Raw genomic sequence first — 21,316 nt, forward strand, 5'->3', positions numbered from 1 at the left:
TCCAAAGAATGAAGACCTGTCTAGCATCAACACACACCGATTCCCTCAATACCTGTTCTTCTTCATTTTCAGCTGTTGTTTCATTATTTGCCTGGAGGGAGGTTTGAACATCTACAGGTCCTTCTTCAAATTCCTCTATTTCTTCCTCATTTTCATCTTCTCCACTTCCATAATTAGTGAGAGCCTGGGTTTCTGCTTTAGACAAGCCTAAAACGTTGAGAAATATACTCAAAACATAAAATAGAGCACAATGGCTAAATACATACATAGAAACACAAACATTAAAAACTTTGGGTTGTTCTTTACCCCAGTCTGAGTTTGGCATAGTCTGAAGGGAAATAGAATACAGGTAATCCCTGAGTTACAAGGGTTCACTTAGCACCCGTTTGAAATTACGCAAGCGCCCCCTAGTGCTTATGAGCAATTCCCCAAATCACGAATCTTGCAGCATCAAGGCAGGCAGTTCACCCTTATTAACAACTGCAGAGGCTCTGCAACATTTACCCTATTTCCCTCCCCCGGGCCACAACTGCTTCCCCTTCCCTTCCTGCCCCTCCCTTGCAAAAATCCCTTTTGTCAGGATTTCTTTCCCTTTGAGGGATAGAAGAGTTGGCTTGGAAATGCTTTTCATGCTAAGAATGGAAATTTCTGGAGTCTGTGATCTCGCATGAGTGTTTGAAGTTGCACCAAATCACAGACCTCAGAAACCTTAATTCTCTATGCGAAAGATGTTTGTGGTGCTTGTCTCCTGCTCCGGCCCCCAAATCCTTTCTGCCTAAGGGCAGGCCTGAAGCCTGCCTCACACCCATATCTAGCCCACCAGAGCTCGCTGTGCAGGAGAAAGTGACCCCGGAGCCTCGGAGACCAGGGGAGACTTCTGCGTACCTCCAGAGGTCAGATCCAGGCCTCGGAGCCCCCCTCCAAGCTGTTGCCAACCAGAATGGAGGTCGGGGAGGCTTCTGCATGTCTCTGCAGGTTGGATCCAGCCCTCAGAGAAGTGCTCCAAGCCGTTTGCACCCAGAATGGAGCCTCCGGAGGTTGGATCCAGGCCTCGGAGGCATCTTCCAATCTGTTTGTGCCCGCAATGGAGATCAGGGGAAGCTTCTGCATGCCTCCAGAGGTTGGATCCAGGCCTCAGAAGACTGCTCCAAGCCATTTACACCTGGAAGGGAGATCAGGGTAGGCTTCTGCATGCCTCCAGAGGTTGAATCCAGGCCTCGGAGGCGTCCTCCAAGCTGTTTACACCAAAACGGAGATCGGGGGAGGTTTCTGCATGCCTGTGAAGGTTGGATCCAGGCCTTGTAGGCGTCCTCCAAGCCGTTTGCGCCTGGAACAGAGATCAGGAGAAGCTTTTGCATGGCTCCAGAGGTTGCATCCATTCCAGGCACAAACGACTTGGAGCTCTGAGGCCTGGATCCAACCTCCAGAGGCATGCAGAAGACTCCCCAAATCTCTGTTCCAGATGCAAACAGCTTGGACCAGTCCTCCGAGGTCACACCGCAAAGAGCGCACAAGTTCAGGCACCCATTCTCTTCAAGAGAGGATCGACTCTCCTGTCCCTCAAAATCAGGAACCGTGGCAGAAAGGAGACAGATATTTTCAAAGTGAGTCCAACTCGGCAAGAAGCGAGGGGGAAGCATGAGGTATCTTAGTGGGTTGGGGAGGCCTTGGGGGCCTGTTCCATCACTGGGCTCCCCATGGCCTTCCCAACCCTGAGATACCTCATGTGCACTTAACAAGATGTGTGTGTCTTAATGAGCAGGAAGTGATCTTGTTCAAGGTATGAGATTCACTCCCACGAATTTTCAAGTTACGAATGGAATGGACAGTTTTCATTACATTCGTAACTTGAGGACTACCTGTATTTCAAAGTCCTCTGAAATGGTCTGTTTACAGTTTAAAATCTGAACATCCTAAATTTTTTGCTTCAAAATAAACTATCAAGAGACATTAGACAGTAGACAAGGGAATTACTTGAATTTAAGAAATACAAAATCAAAGACTACTTTGAAGCATAGAACTAGCTATTTGAGTCTTTAAATTGTAGCCTAAATTCTACAAATTATGCAAAATACTGAATATTGAGTAAAAGCTAGATGGATATCTAACAGCATAATTTTATGTTCATTTATTTAATTATCCATAATTTTATGTTTATTTAATTATGTTTATTTAATTATCCAACATGTACAATGTAGGATACTCCCAGACAGACTCAATGAAAGTCTAAGCCTATTACACAAAGAAGCTACAAATGTTCAAAAATAATAGTATGTGCAGTATAATATTAAAAATGAATATGGATGTATTTCATTTCCTACTGGAGACACAGGAGTGAAAGACTGCTGTTGGAACAGTTCTATTTATACATGTAATCAACTTTATAATGTAAGCAAAATTCTGTTAAATCAGGCTCAAGGCCAACCTAGTCATCAGCATTAACTGTGAGAAGGATCTTGCAGTCCTAGTGGAGAATCTCTTAAATATGAGCCAGCAGTGTGCTACAGCTGCCAAAAAAGCCAACACAGTGTTAGGCTGCATGAAGACAGGGATAGAATCAAGATCATGTGAAGTGTTAATACCACTTTACAATGCCTTGGTAAGGCCACACTTGGAATATTACATCCAGTTTTGGTCACCACTATGTAAAAAAGATGTTGAGACTCTAGAAAGAGTGCAGAGAAGAGCAACAAAGATGATTAGGGAACTGGAGGCTAAAACATATAAAGAAGAGTTGCTGAAATTGAGTATGTCTAGTTTAATGAAAAGAAGGATAAGGGTAACATAATAGTAGTGTTCCAATATCTCAGGGGTTGCCACAAAGAAGAGGGAGTCAAGCTATTCTCCAAAGTACCTGAGGGGCAGGACAAGACACAATGGATGGAAACTCATCAGAGAGAGAAGCAACCTAGAACTAAGAAATTTCCTGACAGTTAGAACAATTAATCAGTGGAAGAACCTGCCTCCAGAAGTGGTGAATGCTCCAATACTGGAAGTTTTTAAGAAGAGATTGGACAACCATTTGTCTGAAATGGTATGGGATTTCCTGCCTGAGCAGGAGGTTGGACTGTAAGACCTCCAAGGTCCCTTCCAACACTCTATTCTATTTTATTCTATTATTTTGTTTCTTAAAGTGGCCAGAAAGGTAACTCTGAAAAGCTTGCAAGCAGGAGACCAGAAATACAACTCTCCCACTATTGATCCCCTACAACTGGTATATGGAGGCATGCCACTTGCCTCAAAAAATAACACTGTGGCAGAGGTAAACAGATAGCTTGTATCCTCATGAATTTATGTATTCCCTGTTAAATCCACCTAAGTCAGTATCACTTTTGTGTCAATGAATCCCACAGATTATTTATGCATTGTGAAGAAGTGTTTTTCTATCATCTTCATTCAGTAGCTCTTGATCCTAGTCTCTTTAGAAAGGCCTCTTTCTCCATGCTCTGCCTGATTTTATGTAACTTAGTTATAAGAATGTGGTAAAACTCCAGAAAACTCTGGAATGCACCACTTGAAAATGGATTCATTTTGCACAGTTCTACTAAATCATGACTATATTTTATAGACTATAGCATCTATAGCATCTATCATGGTGGCACAGTGATAAGAATGCAGTAAGGCAGGCTTTCTTCTGCTGACTGGTGGCTTGCCTGCAGTTTGGTATTTCGAGTCTCACCGGCTCAAGGTTGACTCATTCTTCCAGCCTTCCAAGGCTGGTAAAATGAGGACCCAGATTGTTGGGGGCAATAAGCTGACTCTGTAAACAGCTTAAAAAGGACTGTAAGGCACTGTGAAGTGATATAAAAGTCTAAAGTGCTATTGCTATCTCATTTAAACATAATTCAGGCTCAATAGGTACAATCTACCTGATGCATTTAACAACTGAATTGGACAAACATGAATATATTTATTTTAATTTATTTAGCATATAGCAATTTATCTACAACAAGCTAGTAACAAGCCAAAATTAGTGATCTTGAAATAAAATTTTAATTTCATTCCACTAATGTAGAATGAAACTATAATCAAAATAATTAAAGTTGCTTACTTATGGAGACTGGACAATTTTCACTCTCTTCTTCCTGATCAGAAGGATCTGATCTTGTACTGATTGGAATTTCTCGGCTGAATATTGCAGGTTCATGAATTTGCTTAATAGTTTCAGTTTCATCTTTGTCCTAGAAATAAACAGAATTATTGTCATACAGAATAAAAGCATTTTAATTTTTTAAGATTAATTTTTAATGATTAAAACAAGAACAAATCCTATAATCTCTATTCTATAAAGAATTTTACAGTTCTGCTCAAAGTGCATTATCTCTACAGATATTATTTAAAAGCAACTTGGGGGAAAATACCTGTATTGTGGAGTAAGGAATATGAAAACCATTTAGTGTGGAAGAACCTATTCAGCAACTATTACTCCTTGCTTATGAATCTCCAAGAGATATCTAGTTTGACTGCTGCTCAAAATTTTGCTGGCCACTCTCATTATTAAAAAATTAATCAATAAAAGCTCCAGCAAAAACTGATTCCTTTTACTATGCATCACTTTTAGTTAGAACCTCCTAAGCCCATTTCTCTCTCTCTCTCTCTCTCTCTCTCTGTGTGTGTGTGTGTGTGTGTGTAGGATTATTAACTTCTCTGATAATTTGAGATAAATATAAAAAGTTCATTTATCTTTAAAAATTAATATAGTATTCATCAGAGGTTATAAAACACCTTCAATTACAAAATCTGTAAAAATAAAAGAAATAGAAAGACCTACCCCGAAAATAAGCCCTACCTTGATTTTTGGGGGTGGGCCTAATATAAGCTCTATGGCAAAAATAGCCTAGTTTTGGGGCGAGGCACACGCCTAAAAATCAAGCCAGGGCGGGGTGTGTGTGTGTGTGTGTGTGTGTGTGTGTGTGTGTGTGTGTGTGTGTGCTGTTCCACATACCCTGTATCCACTTATACCTTGCACCCAAGCCTCTCCTCGCCAGCACACTTCTTCTGTGGCATCCACAGGTCTGCATTTTGCAACCAGAGGCCTTTCTGGAAGGTCACTACAGCTGAGAACCGAGCTATAGATTCAATCCATTGCTTGGTTATCAGCTGCAGAGGCCTTCCGGAAAGGCCTGACTGGGAAATGCAGGCCCGAGCTACATTCTGAGCTGTAGAATGAAGCTGCTCCTTTGGCTGCAGAAGAAGTGGGCCGGCGGGGCTATCAATGCTGGAGGTGAGTAGAAAAGACATTCCCCCCAAAATAAGACTTGGTGCCTCTTTTGGAGGCAGAAAAAAAAGACCCAGTCTTATTTTTGGGGAAACATGGTATTCCCCACATTGTTTAAAAAATCCCTTACTTTGTCTTCATCAATATCTTCAGTAGATGAACATACTCCTCCTTCAAGTGATTTTTTTACCTAATAAATAGAAATTTGAAAGAATATTGGCTTCTGTTCAAACTAAATACAAACAACCAGATAAGATGGAGATTGTAGGAGGTATATAAATGAATTCTGAGCCATATATTCATTCTGCTGTGATTTTCTTTTCAGTTGGTACAATTAAAGTATTACACTATTGTTTAATAAGATATTTTACTTTTTTGCAGCTTGCCCTATTAGAACTGGCTATTAGATTGCCTGAATACTTTCTCTGAAGGCTCTAGTTTGATGTGACAGATATATATTTGAGTAGTTAAGTTTCCTTACAACGTAAAAATATAAAGGTCAGATGGTGCAAATCCTATCGTAATGCTAGTATTTTCAAACTCCTTATTTTTGTCTTGTGTCCAAACTGAAGGTAGAGTGAAACCTTAATTAACATTAATAAAAAACTAAGAAACAAACCTTCTATTATTCTACTGTTCTACAAATAATATTTTAAATCTAAACTGAAGAATTTAAAGTACAAAGAACTGAGTCATAAATAATAGGATGTGGTCCTATTATAACAAGCTAAAGAAAACCTTCATGGTAGGGCTCTGTTCGACATTCAAACAGAAATTTCTGCATCCTGACATCTGAAGTCTTACTAATGACAAACAAAATAAAGCAAAATATATGACCTTCCTCAAATTCATGAACACTAATTTCCAAAACATGCCTGTTTGTTTGCATTATTGCATAAAGAACCAAAAATATCCTTTAAAAAGGAAAATGTAAAACATGGTTTAATTTTGAAGCTGCATTACTTTCCAAGTTGAACAGAAATTCTCTAATAGAGAATTCTTAATAAATCCAGATTTATTATCAGATCAGCGCCCATCAGCCCCAGTCATTATGTCTGGTGTTTGGAAACAATGGGAGCTAGAAATGAAAATACTGTATCTGAGACCAACAATTGGGGAAAATTGAATAATTCAGAACTGAATATCACTTGACCTCAGGAAGAAGAATATTGACAGGAAAAGAACTATCAAAACTATAATTTAACAGAATTTGAAATATATTAACAAAATTAATATATTTATATTATATGAAACAAAATTTTATATTGAACTCTTTAGTATAAGATTGTGTTATTCCACCTACTTCTATTTTTTGTTTACATTTTTGCTTTGTTGTCAGACTGTTATTATCCAAGTCCTGCATGAGTTTAAAAAAGGCTAATTCATTGAATAAGACTTCAGAAATCTCCACAAGAAGGTCCTCTCCACAATCCTTTAATTTTTTACCAGCAAATTTTGCCAGTGAATCCTGTGCAACAAAAAAAGAAAAAAGATTTAATATATCTATTATGTTCAACTTTCATCCTTTCCCACCTCCTGATTATATTCAAGGTGGCTGACATAGCATTATTCAAATTTAACATATTAGATCAAAGGCTTCGTTATGATCATTGAATGAGTTTATGAGAAGGTTCTAAGGCATATTGCATGTTATTCTAAAGCAAAACAGACAAGAATTTGGATTAAGTTCTCCCCCTTGTTTCTATGTGACAGATACTACATTTTCCAGATATTTTGATTGTATATTTCTCATTTGATTAAGAAATCAGTTCAGTACGCCAATTTCTAAAGCAAAAATAGAACACATGAATGACAAGTATTCCGGAATAAGCTCGGTCAAAAGAAATAAGAGTTGCATTTCAATCCTTCCTACAGTCCATTCCCCTTAAAGAGGATTTGGATAGTTCTCATTTTTAACCACTGAAGTAACATTTCAAATGATATATAAGAAGCAAGTTTCATTAAAACATTTGTTTTCTCATGCTGTAAAGATGAGATTTTAAGTGTCAGCTTTTACAAATCAGACAAATGGTACAGATTGCACTTTCCATACTTATACTTGAGTTGCCAGATTACTTAAGCACTTTCATATTAATTTTTCAAGAAATTATTAAGTACTTAACTTTGATCCAGTAGTTTAGCTGCTATACAAACTGATTTATTGAAGTAATAAAACCAATTGCCGTCATTGATATAAACATTCACATCAGTCAAGGTAAAATAATCTTTCCAAGCTTTCCCAGCACCATAATGATTTTGAAAATAATCTCTATTTTACGGAGCTCACGAATTATATACTTGCCTGCAAAATGCTACCAAGTTGCTTATGAAATATCTTGACAAATTCTTTGCTTTCATCATTTTGTTGAGTAAGGGTTAAGACCATACGTTTTACAGAAGTCAAGAGTTGGGAAGTACATATTTCATCCATGTGTTCCTAGAAAGAGTTGAGATTAAATTTTATTTACTTATTTTTAATATAAAAAAACTCACTGAATTTACATAGCTTGCTTATAATCTGCATATAGAGATAAGAAAAAGATCAGAGTTCAGTCAATCAAGTGCTTCTTTAGAGAATGCAGAACATGAAGAAATATCTTATCTTTGGTAAGAAACACTTTTATTTTGAACATGGGATAAGTGAAGCACCATCTTCTCTATAGAGAGAATTAGCTGTTTAAGAAAAATCTAGTTATGAGTTTTTGTAAGAGCAAATTCTTAATTTCTAACTGGTAATAACTGAAATCAGCATTATAATACCTTCAGAAAGGGGATAACTTCTTTCATAATTGCTTTTATTTGTCGATCCAGCTGCTGAGTATCTATTCGGGGGCAAGGAATAGAAGATACTTCAGTAGTCTGTGGTGCAGAATGGCTTTCAACTGCATCTGAACCTTTAAAAAAGTATGCTAATATTAATGGTTGTTCCCCTCACAAAAATGAACAATATAAGTAAAAATTTCTAGATCTTTGATTACATAAATACTTCTAGGGTTTTGATAAGCATACTGAAGAATAAAAAGTTCAATATAACAAGTGTATAGTCAGTGCCTTTTTATACAAATTATGTACAGTAAATACCAAAAGAATTACATTCAAAAATCAATGCTAATATAACAGACAGTACCCTGAATTACGCAACGCATTAATACCTTCCAATTTAGAAGAAGGAGCAGTCTGGAGATTACTACAGCAACCATCCTCGGAATCAAGGTTTCCCTCTGCAGCTATTTTCATCCGTTCATATTCTCTCATTCTAGCCAATGCTTGGTCTAAATGAATCACAGTGTTGCCTATAGGTTGGCAAGAAAATCATGTAAAACAGATCTTTTGGCACTGAAAATCAAATATTACCAGGGGTAAATTAAACATAAAACTGCAAAAAGGGGGACCAAGATTATTCTTAAGTATACCTGATAAATCATAATTAGGTTAATTGGAACTTAATGACTGAATGCATGAAGAAGCTAACTATTTTGGAGATTTATAATACTTTGAAGCTAATGCCTAACAGAAGGGGGAAAAAATTGCTTTATATATTAACAGTATTATGTTCTTTAATCTGTAACAATGGGTGTAAATTCCAAGCCACTCCACTAGGTATAAATGTTTTTTCATCAAGTTGTGGCTGTCAAGCCCCACGGGCTCAACATTTCAGAGGGGACCACGGAGGGATACGGGGGAGCACGACTGGCAGCACCTGTGCGGCCCCGAAGGCCCAGCGACGCCCGTGCACACCAGCTGATCGGCGGGCGAACGCTGGACGCGCAAGCACACCACCGGCTGAGGCGGCCGGAAACAGCTGAAAACGGCCGCGGAGTCCTCGCCCCGGCGCGGGTGGCTGGGAGGTGGCTGGAGACGGCTGCCGGTGGTCGCGCGACTCGTCCAGCTGGGAGGCGGTCAGGAACAGCAACCGGAGGGCCCGCGACTACACTACCAGCTGAGAGGCGGCCGGCAGCGTTCTCGAGCGGCGTCACACAGCCCGCCTCGGCACAACCAGCTGGGAGGCGGCCGGAGACGAGTGAACAGGGGCGCTGCCTCACGGTCTCGGGAGTTGGATGCCAGCCGATAGCAAAGCGAGCCGCACAGCTGCGGTCGGACCTTGGGGGTTGCCAGGGGGCCATGGGTGCGACACGGGGTGTTGCGGTGGAGGGGGACAACACGCACGGAACTTTAGGGGGGAGCAAGACTTACACTTTTCTGTATGCTGGAGGTTTTGGTGCTAGTGGGAAGGGCTGGGCGTGGGCTGCTGGTGTAGGGGGGTGGAGTATTTACGCAGGCCAGGCGGATGCTGGTCTGCGCGGGGAAGGGGTGAGGCCCATGGGTGGGGCTGCTGCCTAGTTACAGGCACAAGATAAAAGGTGCGTTGGGGGCGGGTAGCTTCCAACGCTGACTTTGCAATTGCTTGGATATCCTGCTAGTAAAGGTACTCTCGCAGTCAACTGTACTATGTCGTCGTTCTTGCTTGAGTTTCCCGGCATAGACAAGGTTTTGACAGTGGCATTGCTCTTTATCCAAAACCAAACCGCTCTGGAGAATTCTTGTTTAATTAATTGAAAAATAGAATGTGATGGCAATTAACAGTTCTTTTCTTTTTTGAATGCTAAGACTCAAAGAGAAATTCAAGTTTGAAAAAGGAACAACCTGTACTAAAATAGATGTTAATGTGACTGAGATTGTCAGAACCATATATTTCTTGCTTGCCTATATTTCCTGTATCTCTTACAGTTCCTATTATTTCCCTGACCCAGATTCCATTCTCTTCTCTCCCTGGGTTCTGCCATACTCCTGGAAGGGAGGGGGAATGCTTGTGGGTTTATTGCCTTGACTTCTGCTATGGCTACAACGTAATACTTGCTTTCCTTTGAAGTTTCTTCTCCCTAACTGTCAGCTAGAAAGGGGGGAGGAAGCAAGGAATGTAACCTCCAGCAACTGGCTTATCTCTACGCTCTCAGGAGACGGTTCAAAGACCCGCCTAAACATCGCTGTTACAACCAGAGATGGCCTGATGTTATTTCCCTTTTCCCACGATGGACTTAACACCAGGGGATTGGCCAACATGAGCTGACCGGACGAACTATGGAGTGGGGTTTTGCTTGGGGGACACCTTAACCCACGGGTCAGCAACCCGTGGCTCTGGAGCCGCATAAGGCTCTTTCAGCCTTCTCCTGCGGCTCCCAGTCCTCCGCCATTTGCAGAGAGAGAGAGAGAGAGAGAGAGAGAGAGAGAGATACTTGCACTTCCCTTCTTTCTCTCTCTCTGTGCGTATGTGTGTGTATAAAAAAAGAGAGTGGCCTCATGCTGTTCTCCGACAAGCTGACAAGCTTATTGGGCGGGGCTCTTGCCTTTGCTGCATCTCCGCAGGAAGCAGCAGAAAGCAGTTCTCTCTCTCTCTCTCTCTCTCTCTCTCTCTCTCTCTCTCTCTCTCTCTCTCTCTCTCTCTCACACACACACACACACACACACACACACACACACACACTGAGTGGGGGAAGAGGACTGGCAGACCAAGGGCAGGAGAGCCAGCCCAATAAGAATGTGTGTCAGCTTGTCGGAGAACAGCGTGAAGACAGAAGATCGAAGAGAGAGGGGGAGGAAGAGAGAGGAAGGGAGGGAGAGAGAGAACTCATGCACAGCAGCCTCTATTTCTTTTTAATTAAACTCTTCAATCAAGCTCCCCCCCTCGTCCGTGCGCGGGTTTTGCTGCTCCCAGTGTTTTCTTTTCTCTGGGAAACGGGTCCAAGTGGCTCTTTGAGTGTTTAAGGTTGCCGACCCCTGCCTTAACCTATCGATTCGCGCGGGAAAACTTCAGATCCTGTCTATTATGCCTGCTATCAGCTTCTCCTAATAAAAGTTCTTTTGGAAAAGTTCACTTCCATGAGTTCTGCTTTCTTGGGATGAGGTTTTGAAGTGGGCCCTGACATTAGACAGGATCTGCAGTAATAGTCAACCTGGAAGGAAGACCCTTACCGAGGGACTCTGCAAAATCCATGATGTCCGACAACGGTGCAGGGAAGAACCCGCCACTATGGGGGAGTCCTCCCTCTGGTCGGCAACCTGCCAGCTACCGGGATCCGAGACATCCTACACCTCAGAGGAAGAAGTGGTGGAGACGGGCAGCCACAAACCTTGGTGGTTGATGGGTATTGGAAAGAAAGATGAGTGGGAGAAGAGGTCAAGAAAAGTAACTCTGAGAGAAGGCAGCCACCAACCCGGGTGCAAGCAAGAAATGGAGATCCCTTCACCTTAGCGAAGATGAAGGAGATCGTGGAGAGTACTCGAGCTGGATTTTGGAGAAAGTTATTGACTTGATGAAAACAATCCTCGGCTCCTTCAAGGATGAGAAACCTGAACCCCACGGCCGTACCATTACTTTAGGCTGTAACAAGAAAGACACCAAGGGGGAATCTGAAGCTTGAGGTCCTGGGGATGTCCACTGAGGCCAAGACAGCAGACATCGCTTTGGTGGCCCCCACTCCCCGCCAGCCCGCAGCTGCCAACTGAGATGGGAGACATCATCACCGATGAAAACACCGATCCATGCAAAAATTCCCGCCACTGGACATGAAATTCCAGGGAGAATCGTGACGCCTGGGATTCTTCCTGACCCACGTCCTCACCTATATGGAGGAATATGGCTGGGACATCCCAATCGATAAAGCCCGGAACCGCATCATGCAGGCGGCCCTGGATGGCGTAGCAGCTGACTGGGTGGACCTACACAGCTCCGACGCTCCAGAATTTAAACCAGTTCATGTTCTCCCTTAGACGATAGTTTGAGGATCCGCTGGCAGACCAAAAAGCCCATGAAAGAATCAAGACCCTGAAGCAAGGCAGGCGCCCAGTGGCTGAATACACCCAGGATTTCCAAGCCATCGCAAGCAAGTTGAATTGGCCCGAGGACATCCTGCTCAGCCATTTTAAGGACAGCCTGAATTACAACCTCTATGATGCCTGTCTTCCCTGGGGAGACCCACACCGGCTGCACGACTGCTATGTCCTGGCAGAAGCCGAAATCAACCTGCTCAAACCAGCAAAGCCACAACCCACTGCCAAGAAGACCACCGGTTGCTTCAAATGCGGGAAGGAGGGACATTGCGCCACGGAATGCCGTTCAAAGAATCCCCAGGAAAAGGCAGACCAAGCACCAGCCAGAAAATCAGGGAAGTCACCAGCCAAACCGCAAGAGCCAGCTATGAAATGCAGTGAAGCCATACAGTTCCCCCCCCACACACCCAACGTCGGAAGGGAACTCCGGCCGACACTACAGGAGCCTCCAACTTGTCAGACGACAACTCTGAGGACGAACCCCTGGTAAGTGGACCCATCACGCCCCTCACCCGGACAGTGACTATACTACCCCCCCCATGCCCGAATCTGTCAAAGTTAGCACCCTAATAGACTCTGGCTGCACGCGTTGTCTTATTAGTCCAACGCTGGTGAGGAATCTGGGCATTCCGGTGAGGAGGCTAAAGAAACCAATCTCGTTCGGTCAATTAGATGGGTCCCTAGCAGGGGGATGTTGGCCACCCTAGCCACATTACCAATCCATCTCACTCTGGGGAACCATGACATTTGTGGTAACCCCAGGCATGGAGGGCCCAATAATATTGGGGATGGCATGGTTTGCAAAATGGAACCCCTAAGTAACCTGGAGGACAGCTGAACTCAGATTCCCAAAGGGCGATCAACCTGCCATCCCAGGGAATCCAAAAAAGCCCTGAACAGGAAAAAGCTGCAGTGGGAGAAGACAAAACATTACCTGAGATACCGGAGGAATACAGGGCCCTTGCTGAAGTTTTTAGCGAGAGGTTGGACGAGCTACCGCCTCACTGACCCACAGACTGTGCAATTATAATTAAGCCAGGAGCAAAGCTCCCAAAACCCAGACTGTATTACATGAGCCCCGAAGAGCTACAAGAAATGCAGAAATTCATAGATAAGAATATGGAGCGGGATTTCATCAAATCAGCTTCCCCTAAGAAAGCAGCGTGTGGACTACTGCGCTTTGAACGCAATAAGCGAAAGCAATCTGTACCCTCTTCCCCTCATGAAAGACATGTTGTCCCACATATCGAAGGGAAAAGTTTTCACCAAACTGGACTTAAGGGAAGCTTATTACCGCATTAGAATGAGAGAAGGGGAAGAGTGGAAAACCGGCTTCAACTGCCCTATGAGATGCTACCAGTTTAAGGTCCTACTGTTCAGACTATTGGGAGCTCCTGTGGTTTTCATGCAATTAATCAATGATGTACTGAGGGAGCACCTATACAAAGGGGTCCTAGTCTATTTGGTTGACATCCTTATATTTACAGAAACTAAGGATGAACATATAAAATCTGTCAGAGACATTTTGAAAAAACTGCAAACCGCCCACCTTTATGCAAAGCTATCGAAACGCAAATTCCACAAGGAAAGGATAGATTATTTAGGCTACTGCATATCGCCCAAGGGCATCAAGATGGACCCCGAAAAGGTTGAGGTTTTGAAGTGGGCCCTTACACTGATCCTTGTTTAGACAATACCTAGATTGTTCTGGTGATGAAACTAACAAGGACAGGTGGTTCTTCTTTAACAACCACTTATTCTGCAGCTGTTCTAACTTGTGGCATCACTCAAGTTCTGACTGGTGCAGCGCCTTTGTGGTCAAGAGATCACAATTGGGCATTTGGCAACTGGCCCAGATTTCTAATCATTGCAGCATTCTAATCACATTAGCACAATTTGTGACTTTCCCTGCGAGCTTCCTATAAGTAAAGTCAATGGAAAAATGGCAGAAAGTCAAAAGTGACAATTATGTGAGATCATTTCTTAATGATCTTGCACAGTCCTTACCTACCAACCAATAGTACCAGGAACAGCAACTGCTGAAACTGCCATCATGTGACATTGCACTTTGTGCCGCATTGCCTAGCAATGGAAATTCTGGTCCCAGTTACAATTGATTGAACACTATCTGTATTCCAATGTCAACGAATTGCAAACTGCAAATGTCAGGTTGATGCTTACCAAGATCATCAGTAGCAAAAGGTTCAAAATTTGAAGACGTAGATCTAGTACTGCCGTTTTCTCTATCATTTTGTTCAGATTCTATGCAAGCACCTTGGTCAAAATTCTTTGCAAATGTCTCCTTAAAAAAGGCATAACACAAAAAATTGTCAATGCTTTTCCATAATCAATCATCCTTTTTGCATTTTTATACATTATCATTCCAAACTTTTAAGTAATATTATTTTAAAACAGTCTTCTCAGATTTGATCCCTTGCAGGTATACTGACTTGTAAGCTGGGAATTATAGAAATTGAAGTGAATGCATATATTGGGGAACATAGTACATGAGTTCAACAAGACCAAGCCTCCAGCCACCTGCATAAACTGAACACAGATATATATGGAAGTTATGGCTAGAAAGAGAAGAGCTGTATATACCCTTCTACCAAAAAACTGCAAGTAAAAAATGAGACTATAACTCCTCCAGGCTATGCTCTGAAAACTTCTAACAAATCTGCTTATTTGGAATGGTATGCCATATCTGCAATACCTTGGAACTGTTTCTGGTTCAAAGATTTACTTCTGAAAAGCACCAAACTCTCCTGAGGATGATCCAAAGGAGGTGAGGCATGGTCTGAAACAGGACAGAACGTTTCCAAGTTGTTTAGAACTTTCATTTCCCAAATCAATGACTTCTGCACATTCCTAGGACCCCTGACAAGCATCTTGTCAGACCCTCAATGTATTTCTTTCTTATACCTTCATTTTCAGGTTCTGCCATCCTATTGGGGGGGAAGGTTTGTGGTTGGAAGAGGGAGGGGGAACGACCTATGAGTCTTCTACACTTTATTTCCTTTGCTTTGTTCTATCCTCTTTGAAGTATCTTACTTGGGGTGTGAATGTGCCATCTGCCTTGATGGGAAGAAGCTGCAGAGAAACTCGACAGCCTTGAGAACGGTGCCTTATCTGTTGTTTCCGACAACAACTTAACACCTATGGATTGGTTCAATTCAAACCAGCAGGTTGGACAGTTGGGAGTTGGGGTTTGAAAGGGTTCTTTTTCATGGAACATTTCAGACGGGAAATACTCAGATCCTGACTTACTCTCCTGCCATCAATACCTTCCAATAAATACCTATTGAGACAATGCCAGTTTCAAGAGTTCTGCTTCCTTGGGAGAATTAATTGAGGCAGATCTTGCTATTTCTCTATCAAGAGCAATTTTATTTCTATGAAGTAACAATTCTCACATTAAAAAGGATTCTTAATAAATGTCAAAGCAAAATACTAAGTCCATTTAGTATTGAAAGAAATCAGTATGTAATAAGAAAAAAAAACTATGGCAGTCTACATTATCTTGTGATTTTTTAAAAAAAAATCTCTTAAAAGAATGAAGATCAAAATGTTGCAGCAGGGACAAAAGATGGTATGAGTGTTAAGGAAAGAATTAGACTGCGTAGTATAATTCAAGCTGGTTTTAAAAGATCTTCACAGTTCAAGTTTTATAGGTAATTTTATCTACGCTTTACACAAAAGTGTAAGAGTATAACTAGTCCTTTGCAGTTATACAATATGCAACTCAGTAAAGTGGACAAACTAAATCTAATTGTTCAATGAGTTTTATGATAAAATCTAAAATAAAAAATACACCTTTATTAAGTAAAAGATCAATACTGATCTTAAAATATCCCTAAGATTTAGATAACTTACATCATCAGTGGTCGCAAGGCTTTCACTGGGAGTGAGCTCTGAATTTGACCCTATCCAGGCATTTGAGTTCAATTGCTTTGGACATTCTCCTCTTGTATTATCTTCAGATGTATGTCTGGTCACTATGTCCTGTATAAAGGAATAGATTTTGTTAGAAATTTATTTTTCAGAAATTAAGAAAGACAACTTCAAATCAGTTTTCTATGTACCTGTAAAGCATACAATGCTCTTTGCCTCAAATAATCTGTATTTAGCATCTGGAGTTCATGGAAAAGTTCAATTAGAAAATGAGGGCGAGATTCATTTTGAGATATCAAAGTAGCTACTTCCGAATAAATGGTGTCTCGTAAAGCTTCAAACATAGAAAGGTCACTGCCTGTTTCTGCAGAAAGACAAAGACATAAATACAATCATTATGCTCTCTTGATATTAATTTTTTATTAGAACAAAAGTTTTGAGGAGAATATATAGCACAGTTGTGATATGGTCACACCTTCTAGGAAGAAAGCAAGTTCTTCAGCTCGTGTTTGAAAGAAATAAGATATTCCTGTTCAGTAGTTAATTTTCTGCAGGATGCTACCCTAGAGTTCCCTGATCTTAGTGAGGCAGTTGCTAAAAATATGAAAAGTCCTTACATGTGAATGAATTATAGAGCATGCCAATTATGATTCAAGTTATTTTGTACTTATTTTACACTTCTAAAACAAATTAATTTCTGCATATCTTTGCAAAACTAACATTTCCAGAAAAAGGCACCTCATAGACCCAAACACACAGATACTAATGATTAACCACAATTAGATACATTCTCCCATTCACTTGTGAATCTTATTTAAAGACAGAATTAAGTTCAGTAAGAAGTCCCCAATTTAATACTGAAATTCCAAGTGTGTGTAGAAATTTATGTTTAATATACCATAGAGTGAATTTATGATCAGGAATGATATTCGAGCAAAGGGTCAATGTTCTGAACTCCAAATATTAATGCTTTAAATTTACTTCCAAATGTCTCAAACGTTTTTGCCCCATATCCTGATATCAGTTCACTTTTATCTATCTATAAATGTGCGGATTTCTAAAATGATAGCATAGTCATAAATTATTACATACATCATCTATCACCTCAGAGTACATCAGAGAGCCAAATCATTTCTGACATTTATGGACCTAATCAGTTTCTTTACTTCATGGCTGTGTCATGACTGTGAAGAGGTAGGTTATGATACTTTATGTCATAATTTTTTATTCAAGATCTCAAATAGTTGATTTTATTTGCCCTGAATTCTGAATAAGTGCAATTTTAGACATCCAATGATGAATTTTGGCAACTACAATTCTTTTAAGCATTAATTAATTCAGGTCCTTCATTTTTTAAATAATAAAAGTCTTATTCTTATTCCACTTGACCCACAAGCTGTATTTTCTTGCAGCTAAGACTTACTGCCAGAGACAACTAGGCACCAACTCTCAATTGACAGCAGACACATCATTAAAACAACATATTAAAATGTATAGCTATGTTGCGTAATATTTGGATTTTCAAAAGATCACATAATCAGATGGCCTTCAGATACAAATAGTTTATAATAAACTATCATTATTTATTACAGCTTATATTTTTTGGAATGTTAGTAGCTACTCATGGTTGATGATTCAATCACAGTTCAAGAAAAAATACAAAAAATAGTTGCATATTGGCTATCTCAAGAAACAGCTACATATCCCAGATTTACTGGTAAGCATAGCTTAGTTTCTAATATAAAAGATACCACTTATATCCTGTCATAAAAGCCTTTCTTATCTGCACTATCTGCCTCATGATCTTTTAATAATAATATCTATTGAAGTGAGTAAGTAGATAAAAACCTTTCAGTAATGAAAGGCATATTGAACAATTAAATAAGCACATAAAAATAGAAAAGTTAAACAAATGAAGGCAAGTAAGTTTAGAAGCTAAGCAGCTAGTGCATTACCTGGTGCTTGTATGCATGCATTTCTGTTAGACTGCTGCAGTATTCTCCTAGCATGTGCTGCAGGAAAGGTGCGGGTGGGAAGGACAGACAGTGATAAACACAAAATGTGTATCAGAAATAAAGGCAAGGCCTAGTGAAATAACAGGAGAATGTCTACTTTGTAATAAATGATTTTTTAAACTTCCCCTGGTAACCTTTCCACTCCAGAAAAGGAAAAAAAGAGTATCAGATTCAAAAAGTATTTTTCTAAATACATGGCTTTGCAATGGTCTCATACACAATTCTAGTTGAGACCAGAATTTACAACCATTTTGGTGCCAAATAAAGTAAAAAATATAATATAATTTCAACACTATTCTCCCATAATCTCAAAGAGCCAAAAAAAGAAGAAAAAGATAAACATTTCTTCCTTAAAGGTAAAAAGAAAAACTGGCCCTTAATCATAATTTGTATTATGAGTATGAGCCAGTCTCTAGTCTCCTGAGTCAACCACTTGTTTTCTTTCCTCTTCCATGGTAGCTATAAAATTAGACACTTTTGCTTTGGATTTACAAGTTTTTAAAGAATTATGCAAGGTATAAACTACAGTAAAGATAACTGTCACTGGAACTATGGCAAATCTCTGTTTCAGACAAATCCTGAATAACATAGGAGATTAATCTAATTTAAATATGTGGCTGAATAAAAAAGCAAGTATTTGATACAAAACCCAGTTGTAAAGTTACAAAATGATCTGGGGCTTCAGTGCTGCAAGAGATTCTACTGTTTCTATTACTTCATAAATAAGGAAAGGAATACGTCTAGTGACTAGTCTACTTTACAATTAATGGGAACAATACATTCAAAAACTTATACAGTGGTACCTTGGTATTCAATTGCTTTGAAACCCATTGAATTTGGTACTCGATGCATTTGACGTGAAAATGTTGTCCCAATCCTCACTGTTTGTTACTCAATGCACAAGCTAAAACTTGTTGGTGTTGGCTGCCTTGTGACTCACCACATTATTCCTTAAGGGAAAAAACTGTTTGGTGCTCATCATTTTTGGTACTCATCGCACCTCTCAGAACCAATTAATGATGAGTACCAAGGCACCTCTGTATTGCTTGAAGAAGAGAATTGATAGCCATCTTTGAATACTTAAAGAGTTGTCTCAGGAAAGAGAATACAGATCCATTTTTCCTGAGGTAAGATAAGAACCAATGGGTGGAAGCTTTATAAAGAAAGATCCAAGCTTGAAGTAAGGAAGAATTTCCTGATGGTAAGAATTATTAAGTAGTGGAACACTCTGCCCTCTGGAGTTCTGAGTGTTCCATCACTGGAGCTTTCAAGCAAATGTTATGGAAGCAATTTTCCTGGTTATTTTTCTGGAACTGAGAAAAAGGCAATACAGTGGAAGGTCTCAAATCTATTATAATTATGTAATGTGTCTGTAAATTTCATTCCATTCTACTACAAAAAGCTTTTAGTATGTTTTCCCTAATTGAAGAATATTTTCCTAAAGTGCCCAATTAGCCAATTTCTGTAACCTGTTCAAGCTCCATGGCCACATTTACTTTGGATGCAAACAATGCAGCAACGGAAATAAATCAAAAACAAGAGCAAAGGGCTCTGAGATAGATTACCAAAGAAAGAAGACTGGGCTCGCAATTATAATGTTAAACTATGGTTTTGTGGCAACTTCAGACCCCAGAGGTGCATGAAGTTCCTCAAATCCCTTAGAGTCCCTCCAAAGTTGCCAATAAACTGTATTCTTTAATAGTAGAAAGCATATTAACTAAATTTAACTAATCTAACTTGAATGAAATTTGAACTAAAGCCAAATCAAACAAATCTAAATTTTATCCAAGCCTCAGATAACTTTTGGGAGTGTGTAGCTCCAAAAATGTAGGCACTGCTCTGAACACTCCGTTTATTGTTAAATCTGAATATGCCCTCTCACACATTATGCATGTATACCAAATATGTTTAGAACTACAACTGAGTAATAGGAGTTTAGCTCTTCCAAGTGAAACTATTATATATAGAGAAAATGGGCCTTTCTTTTATTGAGTTTAACTCTCATTTATGAACAGAAGACTAAAAGAACCTTATTTTGACTGTGTCCAATTAATCCCTGAAAATACTTCATAAGAGATTAGAAGAGGCTGCTAAATATTCACTGAGAGTGATCTCTGAAAAATGAACAAAATCTTTATCCAAGTCCTTCTGCCTGATTTTGAGATGTCCCCTTCAGGACAAGCTAGTCTATTCATCAAAATCCCCCAATCCTTAGTGAAGTATTTTGACAAGAGAAATTATGTCTATCAGTCCCATCACACATTCTTAATTGCAAATGTTAACACAGAAACACATGTACATGCATGCATATTGGATATATATAATGCACTTTTTTATATATGTATACATACATACATATTTGAACAGTATACTTTTTCACTATATATATATGTAGGCATGTGTATAGTGAAAAAGTGCACTGTTGTACAATTATTAATCAGGAATAATTTGATTCTTGAAACTTGTTGCTATTTACTTGCTTTAAACATTTATTAAAACAAATTGGTAAACGTAGCAATTAAACATGTTATTAACATAATGACAACACAATCTATGAACAAATTATTTAAGCTGAGTTTTAATTTTAAATATGCTTACCTGAATCCATTTGTTATTATATTTAAAAGGATCTTAATAGAATGGAAATGAATTTAGGACTGAAATAAAAAAATCCATCCATATTTTCACAATTATATTTTTTATCAATATACTCTGTATTATGTTCTGTGAATATTCTGCTAAACAGTTAGCAGTTGTGTGTTGTAACAAAAGATTTAAAACCCAATTCTTTATATGCAAACATGAAGAACATATGGATCCATTTATTTTAGAGGTATATCATTTAAATATTTTAAAATAAGTACCTGAAGACATTTCTGATGATCTACTATATTTAATTATTTTCTCTAATTGTTCCCGATTCTTTTTACTGAACACTTTTGCTTGAACAAATTCTTCTTTCCGAGTTGAAGGTCGACCACTATTGCCTTTGTAAGGCTCACATGTACTAGAAACACTGGCACTTTCAAAACCTTTAAATAAATAGATTTTAGTTTTACAACTTATTCTAATTCTCCAAAGCTGTAACATTTTAAAATATCAAACCCAATGTCAATCTATTAAGCAAAATATCTTAAAGGATTCTACTTGTAAGTTGAATCAACTAATTAAAAAAATGGTTTAGATTAAATTAAATGTTGATTTGAGTCAAATAACAGAAGCTATACCAACTAATAAAACCAACCATGTTACAAGACAGTAATATTTCTGAAAGGCACTAAAAAAAGACATCTATAAGCATTATCTACAATTTTTTTTACAATAGAAATGTAAAGTGGGTGAGAAAGCATTCATTCATAAGGTC

The 21,316-nt window shown here is 39.4% G+C and overlaps 1 protein-coding gene across 11 annotated transcripts in view; it reads right to left on the reverse strand.

Annotated features, from left to right (window-relative positions):
- PCM1 (pericentriolar material 1) overlaps positions 1-21,316 on the reverse strand; it is a 67,568-nt gene that overhangs the window by 5,004 nt on the left and 41,248 nt on the right. For 7 of the 11 annotated variants that reach the window (XM_083367412.1, XM_083367410.1, XM_083367411.1 and 4 more), the window contains 12 exons: positions 20,817-20,984; positions 17,893-17,949; positions 16,129-16,301; positions 15,920-16,048; positions 14,228-14,348; positions 8,371-8,511; positions 7,979-8,112; positions 7,521-7,655; positions 6,522-6,686; positions 5,349-5,408; positions 4,052-4,181; positions 53-207 (listed from right to left, as the gene is read on the reverse strand). In XM_083367412.1, the coding sequence (XP_083223538.1) occupies positions 53-207; positions 4,052-4,181; positions 5,349-5,408; positions 6,522-6,686; positions 7,521-7,655; positions 7,979-8,112; positions 8,371-8,511; positions 14,228-14,348; positions 15,920-16,048; positions 16,129-16,301; positions 17,893-17,949; positions 20,817-20,984 (1,568 nt within the window). The remainder of the gene's footprint in view (positions 1-52; positions 208-4,051; positions 4,182-5,348; positions 5,409-6,521; positions 6,687-7,520; positions 7,656-7,978; positions 8,113-8,370; positions 8,512-14,227; positions 14,349-15,919; positions 16,049-16,128; positions 16,302-17,892; positions 17,950-20,816; positions 20,985-21,316) is intronic. The other 4 variants (XM_083367404.1, XM_083367403.1, XM_083367408.1 and 1 more) reach the window with 2 other exon arrangements.

The sequence above is a fragment of the Vipera ursinii genome, assembly GCF_947247035.1.
Source record: "Vipera ursinii genome assembly, chromosome: 7".
Taxonomy (NCBI): Eukaryota; Metazoa; Chordata; class Lepidosauria; order Squamata; family Viperidae; genus Vipera; species Vipera ursinii.